Source organism: Diadema antillarum, unplaced genomic scaffold (assembly GCF_040938485.1).
Source record: "Diadema antillarum isolate AM-2024a unplaced genomic scaffold, OU_Dant_1.0 seq00001410_RagTag, whole genome shotgun sequence".
Taxonomy (NCBI): Eukaryota; Metazoa; Echinodermata; class Echinoidea; order Diadematoida; family Diadematidae; genus Diadema; species Diadema antillarum.
In genome coordinates, this window is record NW_027272164.1 from 326,589 (window position 1) to 341,208 (window position 14,620).

At 41.9% G+C, this 14,620-nt stretch overlaps 1 protein-coding gene across 1 annotated transcript; it reads left to right on the forward strand.

Annotated features, from left to right (window-relative positions):
- The first annotated feature begins 1,417 nt into the window (after positions 1–1,417).
- Positions 1,418–14,135, forward strand: LOC139709151 (tubulin alpha-1C chain-like). Its single transcript, XM_071621108.1, has 4 exons — positions 1,418–1,761; positions 11,239–11,461; positions 12,076–12,224; positions 12,604–14,135. The coding sequence occupies exons 1-4, from the start codon at positions 1,759–1,761 to the stop codon at positions 13,585–13,587; spliced, it is 1,359 nt and encodes a 452-aa protein (XP_071477209.1). The 5' UTR covers positions 1,418–1,758; the 3' UTR covers positions 13,588–14,135.
- The last annotated feature ends 485 nt before the right edge of the window (positions 14,136–14,620 follow it).

Here is a 14,620-nt window from a genome sequence, read left to right on the forward strand (position 1 = left end):
TCCGTGACACGCAAAATACCCGGATGTCCGACCATGAGAATAGCGAGGCCTCTGCGAAGGACAAAGGGAAGTGCGCGCAGGCAATGATAGAAAAGGGCGCTGTGTGACCCAGTTTGCAGGCTTTGCTGTTTTCTCTATCGGCAATTAGCGGGATAATTCGGTACGTGTGGAAGCTCGCCAAATTAGCGGGATACCGATCGCGATCGCTATCCCGCTAAACGTGTGGACGCTCGCAAAAAAAAAAAAAAAAAAAAAAATCGAGATGTGGATCGCGATCTTCATCCCGCTATTTTGTACTTGTGAACCCGGCTATTGACTCCTCTTAAGCGCTTACGCTTTGGCCCACTTTCCCGAGTCCGAAGAAGTCCGATTCACTGTAGTCAGTGGTCGGATCACAGTTCGGCTCATGATTCGGCTGAGGGGGATGACAGCTTTAGCAAACTTCTTTTGTGATGTCATAATAACAAGCACATATGTACGCACCCTGGCATTACTACAGACTGCGCGATTGAATACATATTTTTTTTTCTCTTTTTTTTTTTTTGCTTAGATAGAATGCATTCGTTTTGAAACTTTAAAATCGAGTATACACACAGACAAATAATTTCTTCCTCTCTTTTTTATTTTTTTTAATTTGCTGAAGTGGTTGAAGGAATGATTAGTAATAACAAATCCTAAATGTAAACAATATATTTTTACATCTCTGTCACATAATTGTCTATCTGTAGGATTGTGATCATGCAGTATGGACAGAAAGATAAATAGATAGAAAGTTCTGCATTTCCTAAAGGCGTCAACTGCACGTGGAAAAAAACTGTCGACGCTATAGGTGAAAAACAATGGTATCGGGGCCCTCTGGTAGTACATTGGTATCACTGAAGAGGCTATTCTGGCTAAAGAAGACTATTATTAGTACAATATTATTATTATCATTATTATCATTATTGTTATTATTATCATTATTATCATTATCATCATAATTATCATTGTTGTTATTTTTATTATTTAACCTGATCATATACGGTTCTTCCACTATACCCACGGAACAATACCGTTCATACCCCCTACCCCTCCTCCTCCCCCCCCCCCCCCCCCCAACTCATATCCTTTCTCCGTCCCTCCAGAAAGTATTCTGATCCATCGTGTTTGCACCAAGGAGCAAAATGTAATGCAAATGATATGAGCAGGGACGGGACGGCGCAGTGTGGAAACACTGTATAGCAGCTGTATGAGAGACTGCGGGGAGAGATGGAGGGGAGAGGGAGAGAGCGAGATAATAATATTTAGAGAGAGAAGGGAACAGAGAGAGAGAGAGAGAAGGGGAAAGAGAAGGGAGGGACCTCGCCTGCATCGCCCGAGATGCTACGGCTTCCAAGCTCTCCCATCACCGAGCTGCACATTTCGAGATCGGCGCTTCATCATCATAGTGATTGCTCTAGCCATCCTCCGGAAAACGCTGCCATACCTTTTCTTTCTTTTTACTCTTTCTTTGAACTCCATCAGTATACCGTTCTCTGCATCAATCTCTCACCATTCAAAAGTGTAATTCGGTGGGAATCCTTTTCCTCTCTGCTGTATTCAAGAAAATTGTTTTTCTGTATATATTCAGCATCGAAGATATCACTTTGTGAGTGCAATTGCGGAACCCATTACAGGTCTAGGAAGAGAGTGTTTCAACTCAAACCCGCAGTTAGAATACTGACGTAACACCACATTAATATCTCTCTTCGCACATTCAACATCTAACTTCGTTACATCATGGTGAGTTTATAAGCTTCTTATTTACCATTCAGAGCATTTAAGCTCTCCGCTTATTTTTGTGTTTAATCAGATTTACATACGACGCAGGAAACCCTTTTGTTGAGGTGCATTCGTCATCTCTTTTGTACGCCGTGCTAGCATCACGTAAAACATCTATCTATAGAGCGGGGGGGGGGGAGTCAAATTTCAAACGATAATTCTAAGTATAATGTATACATGATGACCGTTATAGAATCGATACATTCTCGAGGTATACAGCCCAAGGAGCCTTCCGCTGGTCTACTGTTGCCTATCCCCTGTGAACTTCACAAGGAGCTGCAACACCCCCTTTCCTCAGTCTAGTTCTCCTCCTCCCCCCCCCCCCCCTCCCTTCCCCGAGCAGGCTTAGCTCAAACAAAGAACCCACCTTTTCAATTCGTTCTGTGTCGCCGCCGCAAGGCAGACTCCTGCAGACTTAGAAGCAAAAAAGACGGTATTTCAAAGAAAAGAACAGGGAGAGAGGGAGAGAGAGAGAGAGAGAGGAAGAAATATGAGACTGCGGTACAGATATGTTTTAAGGTGTCGATTCAAGTGAATACGAACAGTAAACGACCCATTTAGGTGCTCATAACAATTCTGGCGTCAAGGGGTTTTGATGTTGCCATCATGAAAGAATTGACCGAATGCTCACAGAATAAACAGGGGCGGATCCAGGAATACTGTAAAGTGGGGGGGGGGGGCGCGCAACTAATATTTCCGATGCCACTTCCGGGTTTCATTTCATTTTTTGTCTTTTGTTTAGTAACGAAAAATAAAGGGGGAGGTGGGGGTGCGCCGGTTGTGCCCCCCTTTGGATCCGCCACTTAAAAACCTCTTTGATCTTCCATGTGTGTTGATATTTTGAGAGGAGATTACCTACTGCACATATTGTCTTTGGGGTCATTTGCTAAAAAGGAAGGTGGTCCAACTTCTTGCCAAAAGCATCTCGATTTCAAACTAATACGAAAGGCCAAATTTTCTGCCATCTTTGTGTTAGTCAAGAAAGGAGAGAAAAATATGTGTGGAAGTATCAGCAAATTCCAGTACATGTATACCATGGCTATAAAAAGTAGTAATGGTGACTTTCAAACATGTACACCATTATAATAGCTTCAGACCCGGTGTAGATCAGTTTCCACCTTTGCAAATTTAAAGACACTTAAAGTGCGCCTTCTTTTCCTTGTTTATTCATAGCCATTTCGTCATTGGCTGAATTGAGCTGACGCCTTCATTAATCTGTTCAGTAAATTCATTGCTTTTGCGATTTAACTCTCTCTTTTGGCTAAGATTATCAAGCTAGTAAGCGCATTCATAAAGAGGTTCTACGGCTGTGTGACTGTGATAATGACAGGTTCTCTCAGTGCTAGGAAGAATGACGCCTTGAAGCAAAGCAGATTACGTCACGCTGTGAAGTGAACTATCCGAGAGGACGATGGTTAATTTGGCATGTGATACGACACGTGGTATCATGCTGAATTAAACCTCCTAACACGCTGTGTTTGCACCGTTGTACACCTATACGGATTTTTTTTTTTAATATATACCTGTCAGAGCGCGTTTGAGTGAATGAGTGATATTAGACACTGACTCATGTAAGTTGCACTTTAACTTCCCATCTGTGTTATCGTGTGTTAGTTTTCATTGTGTTTGGTCAGGCATTGCCAGGGGAGGCACATAATAGGGATTATGTTTAGTCCTATGGCAGATCCTCGGTTCCACGTCAATAAATTATAAAATGTCCTGCCATCTCTTCTACATTGGCAATGTCTTTTTTTAGTATGATATGAGCATAGAAATTACATGTTATATTTACTTAAATAATATTGCTTTAAGTGTCATCCAATTAATAATTATATCCATGATTACATTGCATTGTCTTATACATACCTTCTGCCATTGTCTGTATTATTCATAAGTCCATTTTGGTGATCCTTGTGAAGATGAAATTCATATACGTGTGGACACACTAAACGAACAGACTCCCACGATAACAGGCTCGAAATGGCGCACGAACAGAAGACAAAAATATTTAATGTCGTTTTCCTCTTTTTTATGGAGCAATCTCAGTGCAGTGGACTGGCGGTAAGAGAAATGCTACTTAAGAATTTAAGAACTCGCCAATCAGAGATCATGTCACGCAAGGGAAAAGGCAGCCAGCGAAGCCGGTGTTCCCAACAGTAATGACTCGCACAGAACAAGGTATCTCATAAAAAAAACACTTCAATTTGCATACATGTATACTGAAACACCTACAGTCACAGTTTCATGGGTGTATTATATCTGCTTGATTCTACCCCTCACCTGTAACGTCTCGTGTGAGTCCATAGTGCAAACGTTGAGATCCTAATCAAGCAACGTCATCATCGTCGTCATCATTATCGTCATCATCGATTTTAGCGTTACCACAACCATCAGCAGGCTATACGATCACCACTATAGATGTGAACTCGCTTCATTGTCCAGTTGTACAAATCTCTCGCTAATGTAGCATGCAGTTTTCACAAAATCTGCACGAGGTTTATAACATGGCAAATCAATTCTCGTAGACATGGTACTTTACTTGATTGAATAATGTTTTATACTTCTTGCATTATCAACATGATCAAATTTATTCATTGATATTGTCAGTCTGATCATGATTACAGCAATAACATAGTTATTAAAACAAAACAAACAAATTTATGAATGTATTATGTGTCTAGAATTAGCATGATAAGGCTTTTCATCATGTGTCAAATTGGTGGTATTTCATGTAGGCCGCAAATAAACCCCGATTTCCTTGTTTCAATCATAACTTGCAAATGAAATTCCAGGGAATGGAAAAACTGTCCACCGTGTCTGCTGATATTCCACAAAATATCAGGGAGAGCTTGTGAAGTGAACAATGTGATCATCAGTCTGATCATGATGCGATTTACGATCATAACAGGCAAAATACGGACATCTCTCACAGCGCGACTTAGGAGCATCACTTTCCTTTAGTAAAGAAACTAGAAACCTTTAAATGTTGTCGTTTAAAATCATGCAAGGATGCGTTATTATTTGATTTTTGATTTGATTTATTTCTGCATTCAATATGATACAATTTTAATACAAATTTTAAAAAGTACATAGAATAGCAAGTGCAGTGAAATAAATCGATAACAGTACACAAAAAGATACACATAGGCGATTGCATTGAGCAGTGTACGTACACAGAAACTTAAAATAAAATAAACAATATTTTTCAGTAAATAACAGAGATCATTGAATGCAGGAGACCACCATCGTAAGCGATTAAGCTTGAAATGGATGGAGGCCTCATTATGATAACAAGCAAACATGCAAGAAAATTCTATATGGATTTATTGAGTGAGGGTATGAGTATTGACATGAAAAATATCTGGGGTAGTTTTGCTGAAACACTCTGTATCTGCCACGGCGCCTCCGGAGCGCCGTCATCATAATAATATGGACCGGGAATAAAAAATGGCGGCGATGAGTCATAGCTGCCAAACTACTCACTGCACAAATCACTTCGAGTCTTCACCCGCCTCCCCCCGATCCACGTCAGCGTCTGACGTGAAGATAGTGCGACAGAAGCTGCCTTCTCCTCGAATATTACCCCACCATTCTGCATCGCACTACATCGAATAGCCATACAATTAGCATTTCTCCGTTCCCTTGCTGGCGCATTCTGCATTAAACGTCTGATGTAATAGATGCGGGAAAAGAAGATGCATGTGTGTGTTTGTCTCTGCTGTGTGTGCTGAGCGCCTTGAAAAGTTAAATGATCCGTTTCACCGACTACGAGTACTTGAAAGTAGTATATACGCCGCATGTACTCTGCTGATGACATCGACACCAGGCTAAAGATGTCTGATGAGATCTGAGCATCATTGTTCCAAAATGCGAGAAAACATAATCTCCGATTCATATCGCTTTCTCGCAATTATTCCGAAGAATGCATTTTATTATTCAAATTCAAATTCAAATTCAAACTTTATTTTCACTTTCTTTCTTCAACAGCATGTATAAGAAACAATATCATGAATTTGACATGCGAATCGTTGTAAATATATATAACCAGATAGGATTAACAACATGTTCTTGTCTACATGATCAGTAAAATAAAGATACATACACTCTATATAATATTATTATTATCATTATCATCAGCATTTTTAAGCACGCACGCTACTACTTCGGATTTCCAGAGAAGTCACAAAAACAGCCATTCTCTGGCATGAAAATCGCCTTTTGCGAAGAGATAATTTGTGTAATTTATATAAAGAGAGATAAGAATATGAAAATATGAAGTAGGTCTATAAAAGCGGGTATATGCATGTGCTTATGTATCATGTCCGCACATCAGTTTATTATACATGTATGTGTATGCATGTGTGTCTCTATGCACTTGGTATGTAATCTATGTGCATAATGTCCCGGTCATTTCTGTCATAACATAAGTAGGACTTTTTTTTTCTCAACCTGTTATAGTCCAGTGCCCCCCCCCCCCCACTCCCCTCACTCCCCATCATCCAATCGCTCTACCGGTGCACCCGCTGCACACTTTAGACCTATGTAACAGCATGACCACGGATAATGAGTCCGAATCCAATGCAGACCTACAATCATTGACAACTGGTGATTTGTTATACTCTGTGCTTGCTGCGGAAGACTGCGTGGAAAGGATGCAAACAGCTGGCAGATGGTGCAGAGGGGCTGGCGTATCATAGAAATCAATGTCTGATGTGGCTTCGAACGCCAAAATGCTTTTAAAGCGGCATTCTATTTACCCCGCCATTGCCAGCGGGAATTCGTTCCGATATATTGGAGTCGGTTCAATGTGACTTTCAAAAGTTGACACAGAGAATCTTGTGTATACAATCAACGATCAATGTAACGCCTGGAATAACAGAGGGATTAAGCATATACTATTGTTGCTCTACAAAGCCATTATGTATAATCAATTAAGTAAATGCAAAGCAGAACTTTTCGTCTTTAGGTCTCATCGCAAAGTTTGTGTTGATAGGTCCAGATTCGGTGGTCTGCATCTTCTTTTGATGATGGGCATCGTTTTATCTGATTACGTATAGTTTTGGAAAGGGGGGGGGGGGGTTGAGTGTGCTTTCCGCTTAGAGGACCATGATCTCTCGGAAGGATCATATCACAAGCATCGATAATCATAATATATGTGAGTTGCGACTTTATAAAGCCACTCCTCACATGCACAACGAACGGAGGCTCGTAATCGACGTCTACTAGTATAATAAACGACAGTGGAAGACGTCGTGATACACGCTCTTTAGTGCATGGTGTATTTGCGCATTTATCATCCAATGGCATACAGGAAACTATCGAATTTAAGCATGGGCAGATGAAGAAAATGAGAGAAACGGGACCAAGGAGAGGGGGAAAAGAGGAGGGGGAGGGGAGTAAACAGAGAGAGAGAGGGGGAAGAGGGAAAAGAGAAAGAAAGAAAGTGTGTGCATTTGTGTGTCTGACTAGATTGTGCATGTGCATATGTGTGTGATGTAGGCCTACATGTGTGATGTGTATACGTTTCTCCGTGTTTGCGAGGTATAGCGATAAAGAGGGGACGGGGTGAGATGGGGAGGGGGGAAGCAGAGGATGGGAAAGAAGGAAAGAAGAGAAGAAGCATATTAAAGGGGTCGGAACTCTCTGATTTCGACCTCAAAAACAAAAACGAAAAAAGAAAAACTCTGATGTCAATCCATAATCGAAAAGAGGGCATTAAAGATTAGCGAGATTATTTCCTTTATGCATGCATGGAATGGAAATCATTAGGGATCGATGTGCAGTTTTGGTTGAGATGGGGGATTCAGATTTTTTTTTTTTTTTTGCGAGATAATTAGAAACCACTTATGAAAGTGAGCATACAGTTCTTATAGTAATCCAGATTTTATTTGATGAAATTCAGTTATGAAATGGCTGAGATATCAAAAAAACGAGTAAAAAAAAAGTAATCCTATAGTAAAAGGTGGGTCGCATCTTTTATTTACACCTCTGTGTGTTTGGATATCTCAGCCAATTTCAAAAGCGATTTTTATCAAATAAACTTCAATTCCTTTTAGAATTTTGCTCTTTCATATTTCATAAGAGGTTACACATTTTCTAACCAAAAAAAAAAGAGATGAAAACCTGAAGCCCCATCTCACCAAAACTATTCCATGCCATTAGTACTGAATCTAAAAATTGCCGATGAAATTAAATGCTCGCCGAGTCAAACGAAATATGATGACAATTAGTGCGTGAGTGTTCACACACCAAATCTACAGATATTCATTTTCGTCAGACATTAATTTAGCTAATGGTCATTACATTTGCGTCACACGCTGTAGTCATAATCCTTATTGATGAAACACCATTACAGCGTAACAATGGAAATCCTTACAATATGCATGTTTTTCATTAATGACATGTTCCCGAAGAAGAATCGAGAGAAAGAGGCATGATATTATTCTGAGTAAAAAGTCTGTTGACATAAAATTGATAGTAGGATTTTGTTACGATTCATAAACTTTGGCAATGGCTTTCCATGCATAAGCACGGCATGATGAATCATTACTGTGGTTCTACATACTTAACGCGCAACTGAATATGGTGCAGTTGTTTTTGCTGTTTTTTCACTCGTTTACTGAGACTTAATATACAAACCGTATTAGTAAGACTAACTTGCAGACGAATCATAACTCATTAATCAATCTTACAATTTAGGGGCGTGGTCACGTCTACGACCACGGTTCGCCTGCCCATGAGTCATTCGTGTCACGTGATGTTAGCTCGTGGATTATAAATGTGATGTGACTTCGGAAATAAAGCATACGTCCTCCCCAATAAATACCCTAATAGCACTTAAAGGGGGTCATCGTCCTCATGATATAGTGCAAACTAGCGAGATGAACGATAATGAAATGGGACATAACATTCGAATGGATGGACATGAACATTACATCAGTCTGTTAAAAAATTCGATACGAACAACTTCTTCCGACATCTTCTGTCAAAAATAATGCGTGCTTCAGGGATCATCTCCGACTCTCCCTCATTCAGATTAAAAATATGTCATATGCAATTTATCTATCGGCAGAATTACAGAATAAAGCTTGTCAAATCACAACAAAGATGTCATAATTACAACCCCCCCCCCCTCCTTTCACCCACTGAGCATTGCGAAAGCCTTTCAACAATTCAAAGGTCACTTGTCTTCTGTTGTAATACTTTTCGGTTTTACAAGGTGGAATTCTCTGTCATAGTTATTGTACAGAATGTCGTTCATCGGGACAAGCAGGAGGAATTGCCCTACAATGGTGGCTTACATAATTATTACTTCTACATAAACAGAATATTAAAGTTGTGATCAAGAAAGAATGAAATCAACCCGGACAGGCTGACTAAAGGTAGAATTACCGTTATCGTTCATAATGTATAAATTCGTCTAATATCAGAATATCATCAAGCGTGTTCCGTGACTTATTTTCATTTCACTGTTAGAAAGGTCTGAAAATCTCGAGGTAACTCGCTACATGCGTATTGGGAATTCTGAGATTTTGTGTACCCTTGTGGTACCCCGCTTTTCTTGAGCCTCTTTGAGGTGTCTCGTGTTACTCCCGGTGGGAGTCGGTTGAGTAGTAGAGGCGTTGGGGTGTTTATTGTGACTAAATCGGCCATTTTGTCAAGAGGTGTCCCTTGTTGCACTTGCCCACTGGATACGGGAACCGAATGTGTTGCATGGCAAATCTGTATGTGTGTTACTATTTCACAGAAGCAATGAGTTAAATACAGGTGGAGGTGACACGCAAATCCTTACTCTCATCGGTCTTCTACCACCTCCCCTCTTTTATACCTGGTTTCAATGCGTGATGTAACCTAGCTTTCTGTTCCTTCTGCTTCGGTCTTCTCTCGCAAATCGTTTTAGCTTGATGTCCTCACAGCATTGCCTTCCAATATGGAGTCGTCCCATGAGACCGACACCCACGAGTCATATGACCCATGACTTAGACATTGAATGAAGATCCATGATTCATACGACCCACGAGTCTTACAGCCCATGAGTTAGACACTAGAAAAATAAGACCCATGAGTCCGATACTGGGCAGAACGGTCCACGAGTTCGACACTACGTAAAAACGACCAACGAGTTCGACATTACACCACGGGGCTTAATGCGTCAATTTCCGTGGGTCTGGTTTGCCTAGTGTCGGACTCATGCTCATGGGACTTATTTGCCTAGTGCCGAACTCATGGGTCCTATGACTCATGGGCTGTATACATAAGTTGTGGGCTATGTGGCTCGAGGACTGTATGATTCGTGGATATCGAGCTCATGACGTACACCATCCAATATAGTGCGCGACTAGGATATAAACACATGCATGGCTAACCTGTAGATTTTGTACCAATGGAAAGCTGACTACAAAATGTTGTCTCAAGGAATTCAGACATCTTAAGCTGGAACAGTTACCTTGCCTGTCCTCTCCAGAGCAAGCGACTACCGGTGGCCAGTTCTGTCAATTTCTATCAGTACTGATCATATATCACGACCACAGCGGGTTATGAGAAAGTGTATGCTCCCAGCGCAGCGGAGATAGGACTTTGGTCCAGCGGAGTTGCCGGGCAGTGTCAGGAGTGTTGGATTCATGCTTCACTGTCACGACTGTAGTGGACAATTTCAAGGGCAATAACCGGACACGTACATGTGTTAAAGGGTCTATGTTTTGCTGCTGATTCTCTTGAAGTTACCCCCAAAACTAATTCTTTAAATCCAAGGGTCAGCAAATGCTACTGCTTTCAGTCACCTTTCCGAATCTTTGGTTTAGAGCGAGGCTGCTCATTCCAGGCTAAAGGAGATAAAAGGCTGTTCGAACCTCGGCAGAATAAGCAATCCATCATCCTCGTTAATGTAGTTTTCGACCCACGTTGATGTGATGCTAAGGATCCTCTGTACATCTTTTCCCATAACATTAGTCATCTTGACTATCGTGCCTGATGATAGATAAACAATGTGTATGCAGGCAGGAAACGGTCGCAGGAACATTGCAAGACGCTCTCGGTCAGGAACGCAGTCAGGAAAGCATTGTCGGTACTCTGCCTTCTCGCTATATCCTCAGAATTTAAGTTCTTTGTCCAGGCTTTCGCCCCCCCCCCCTCTCTGTATTCATATACACATACATACAAAAATACATACACACACACACACACACACACACACACACACGCACACACGTAATATTCATGTCATATATAGAATATTGTGCCGAACTATCAGGATGAGGCTTTGAGATGTGATTTGATTCAAGCAGAGCAAAGGTCCCGAAATGACTGAGACACGTACTTTTTGACATGTCTGAACATCCTGAAGTTTCTAAATGTTCCAGGTCCTACTCTGAATATTGTCATTCAAGAAATTAAATCTCGTTCTCTCTCTCTCTTTCTCTCTCTCCCTCTTTCTTGTAGCGTGAATGTATCTCAGTCCACGTTGGTCAGGCCGGTGTCCAGATCGGCAATGCATGCTGGGAGTTGTACTGTCTAGAGCATGGCATCCAGACGGATGGTCAGATGCCAGCTGACAGTACACTGGGCGGAGGTGACGACTCCTTCAACACCTTCTTCAGCGAGACTGGAGCCGGCAAGCACGTTCCCCGTGCCGTCTTCGTCGATCTCGAGCCCACGGTTGTCGGTAAGAACTATCGCTATATTATCTCCTATCCTATATCACCTCTTCTGTTTGACAGCTGTGGAATTTCAGTTGATATTAACTCAGCGATGAGATGCCAGAGTAAATAACGCTGGATGGCCAACGTGCGACAGTAGGGCATGAAAGCATTTGTTTACACCTCTTGTTCAAACTATATATAACGGAATTTATTTCCGGTTTCAATGCAACCGTTCAACACTACTATCTTGATTTAATGTGAATCGTCACTGTGCGTAAATGGAAAAACAAAATATTTATGAGAACGAATCAGAGTACAACCTAGTCAGCGGCTATAAGCGTGAACTCAGGCTTGTGCTATTTTGAAATTCGAATACCACGTGTGTTTTTTTCACAAGGTTTCCTTTTCAATCATTAACTTCGCTGGCTTGTTGTAATGCATTTGCAGTGGTCTTTCAGTGATCTTTCAGGTATTCTCTCTGTATTAAAATTATCATTTTAAGTACCTTATACATCATAACAAACATTGAAGGGTTAACACTAAAAAAATGAGAGTTAAAATACCATCTGATCAAGTTATTCTCACAGTCTCATTACAGTCATTAAATCGCCGGTCTTGTGTATCCTTACCTTGCTAGATGAGGTCCGCACCGGAACCTACCGCCAGCTGTTCCACCCTGAGCAGCTGATCACTGGCAAGGAGGATGCCGCCAACAACTATGCCCGTGGTCACTACACCGTTGGCAAGGAGCTCGTTGACCAAGTCTTAGACAAGATCAGAAAGTTGGTATGTTTTCCTGGGGTATTTCACTCAAAGGTATATTCTTGTATGACACCCACTGCTGCGAATAGATAGAACGTTGTCATACTCCATTTACACTCTTAACACTCGAATTTTCTTTTAAACTACATTTATCATGAATATGGCTCACTTAGAAGGACACACATTTTCTGTTGCACGACCGATGGAAACTTTATTGACAAGATGATCTGTATGTCTGTTATTCAAACATGATCACAAAATGCTACATACGCGCATATACACAATAATATACACGAATTGTCCTGGATTAACTAGTGATTATAAAATCTTCGATAATACCATTGCGGATACCAAACCAAGCTTGTTGACTGTTTCTGAACCACTTCTTTTTCTTTGTCTGCAGGCTGACCAGTGCACTGGACTTCAAGGATTCCTGGTGTTCCACAGCTTCGGCGGTGGCACCGGGTCTGGCTTCACCTCTCTTCTTATGGAGCGTCTCTCCGTCGACTACGGAAAGAAGTCCAAGCTGGAATTCTCAATCTACCCTGCTCCTCAGGTGTCCACAGCTGTTGTCGAACCTTACAACTCCATCCTGACGACGCACACGACACTGGAACACTCTGACTGCGCCTTCATGGTCGACAACGAGGCCATCTACGACATCTGCCGTCGGAACCTTGACATCGAACGTCCCACCTACACCAACCTGAACCGTCTCATTAGCCAAATTGTGTCATCTATCACAGCATCCCTGCGATTCGATGGCGCCCTCAACGTCGATCTGACCGAATTCCAGACCAACTTGGTGCCCTACCCCCGCATCCACTTCCCACTGGCCACCTACGCTCCCGTCATCTCTGCCGAGAAGGCCTACCACGAGCAGCTGACCGTTGCTGAGATTACAAACTCCTGCTTCGAGCCCGCCAATCAGATGGTGAAGTGCGATCCTCGTCATGGCAAGTACATGGCCTGCTGTCTCCTGTTCCGTGGTGATGTCGTCCCCAAGGATGTCAACGCCGCCATCGCTACCATCAAGACCAAGAGATCCATCCAGTTCGTCGACTGGTGCCCAACTGGCTTCAAGGTCGGTATCAACTACCAGCCACCAACCGTCGTACCCGGTGGCGATCTGGCCAAGGTCCAGCGTGCCGTGTGCATGCTGAGCAACACCACGGCCATCGCCGAGGCTTGGGCTCGTCTCGACCACAAGTTCGACCTGATGTACGCCAAGCGCGCTTTCGTCCACTGGTACGTGGGAGAGGGCATGGAGGAGGGAGAGTTTGCCGAGGCTAGAGAAGATCTCGCTGCTCTCGAGAAAGATTACGAAGAGGTCGGCGTTGATTCCAACGATGGTGAGGAAGAGGAGGGCGAGATTGAGGAATACTAGATCACCCGACAACTTTCCGTTAGTCATTGACCATTTTAGTTCATTATCACACTGTATCCGCAGTTTCAGTGAACAAAATAATAAGCTTTGGCCTTCCATAATTCATTTGACAGGGTTCCGTTGATTATTCAGCCACATGATATGTGCTGGGTGTAAACTGTATATGTGGATTTCATCACGATCAAAACAAAAGAGCATGATGTACAAAATTGACATGAAGATAACGAACTTCAGTAGCTGTCTTGATTGTGGCTTACGCGGGATTTCCTTTTCCCATCGCTGTATCATTTTCTCGTCATGCTCAGAATCTTGGTATGTTATTGATGTCTCGTGTATGGTATCTTCAAAATTGTATGACTAATGAGAAGATTCAGATATTCTATTCTGCTTATTGTTTATCTATATTTTTTTCTAATGAATCATGTGTGGATTACGTCCATTAGCATACAAAACAAACAGTGTTCGTCATAAGTAAAGAATGCTCTGGGGGCAAAACCTTTGATACGTTTCAGCGAAAGAGGAGGGGGGGGGGAACGGGCGATCTTAGACATAAATGACACTATAATTCCACAATATGTAAACCTGGAGATTGTTCTTAATACCAACTTAATATCTATCAAACTTTTCTCGATATTCCAAGATATTATCGTAGAAAATTAATTACTTTCAGTCTGTATAACTGAAAGGAAAAGTTCCAAGGTATCATAGTCGTGAATCAATTAATGAATATTGGTCTAGTATGTTTTGAGCCAACCTGCACCACATTAGTAGGCCCTACCTGCTTCATTAACTAACACACAGTGGCTATGATTGGACTCTATTTCAATTCATGCTAAATTTCCGTGCTTCCAAGTCCTGAGAAGATTCCGGTACTCAGTATTTTATTCGGGACATTTCTTCCACTCAACACTCTGGAGACTAAAGAACAAAGAAGGTGCTCCCAAACTCTGAAACAGCCCCCTCTTGCGGGGTGAAAACTCACTATGATAGGGTATGTCTTTTTGTCAAGCTGACGTAGCTGGCGCAGATCAGT

Bases quoted from the DNA above. Each gene is read 5' to 3' on its own strand.
- LOC139709151 (XM_071621108.1), top strand. The intron at 11,462-12,075 runs GTAAGAACTATC...TTACCTTGCTAG, and splicing joins TCTCGAGCCCACGGTTGTCG to ATGAGGTCCGCACCGGAACC. The intron at 12,225-12,603 runs GTATGTTTTCCT...CTTTGTCTGCAG, and splicing joins TAGACAAGATCAGAAAGTTG to GCTGACCAGTGCACTGGACT.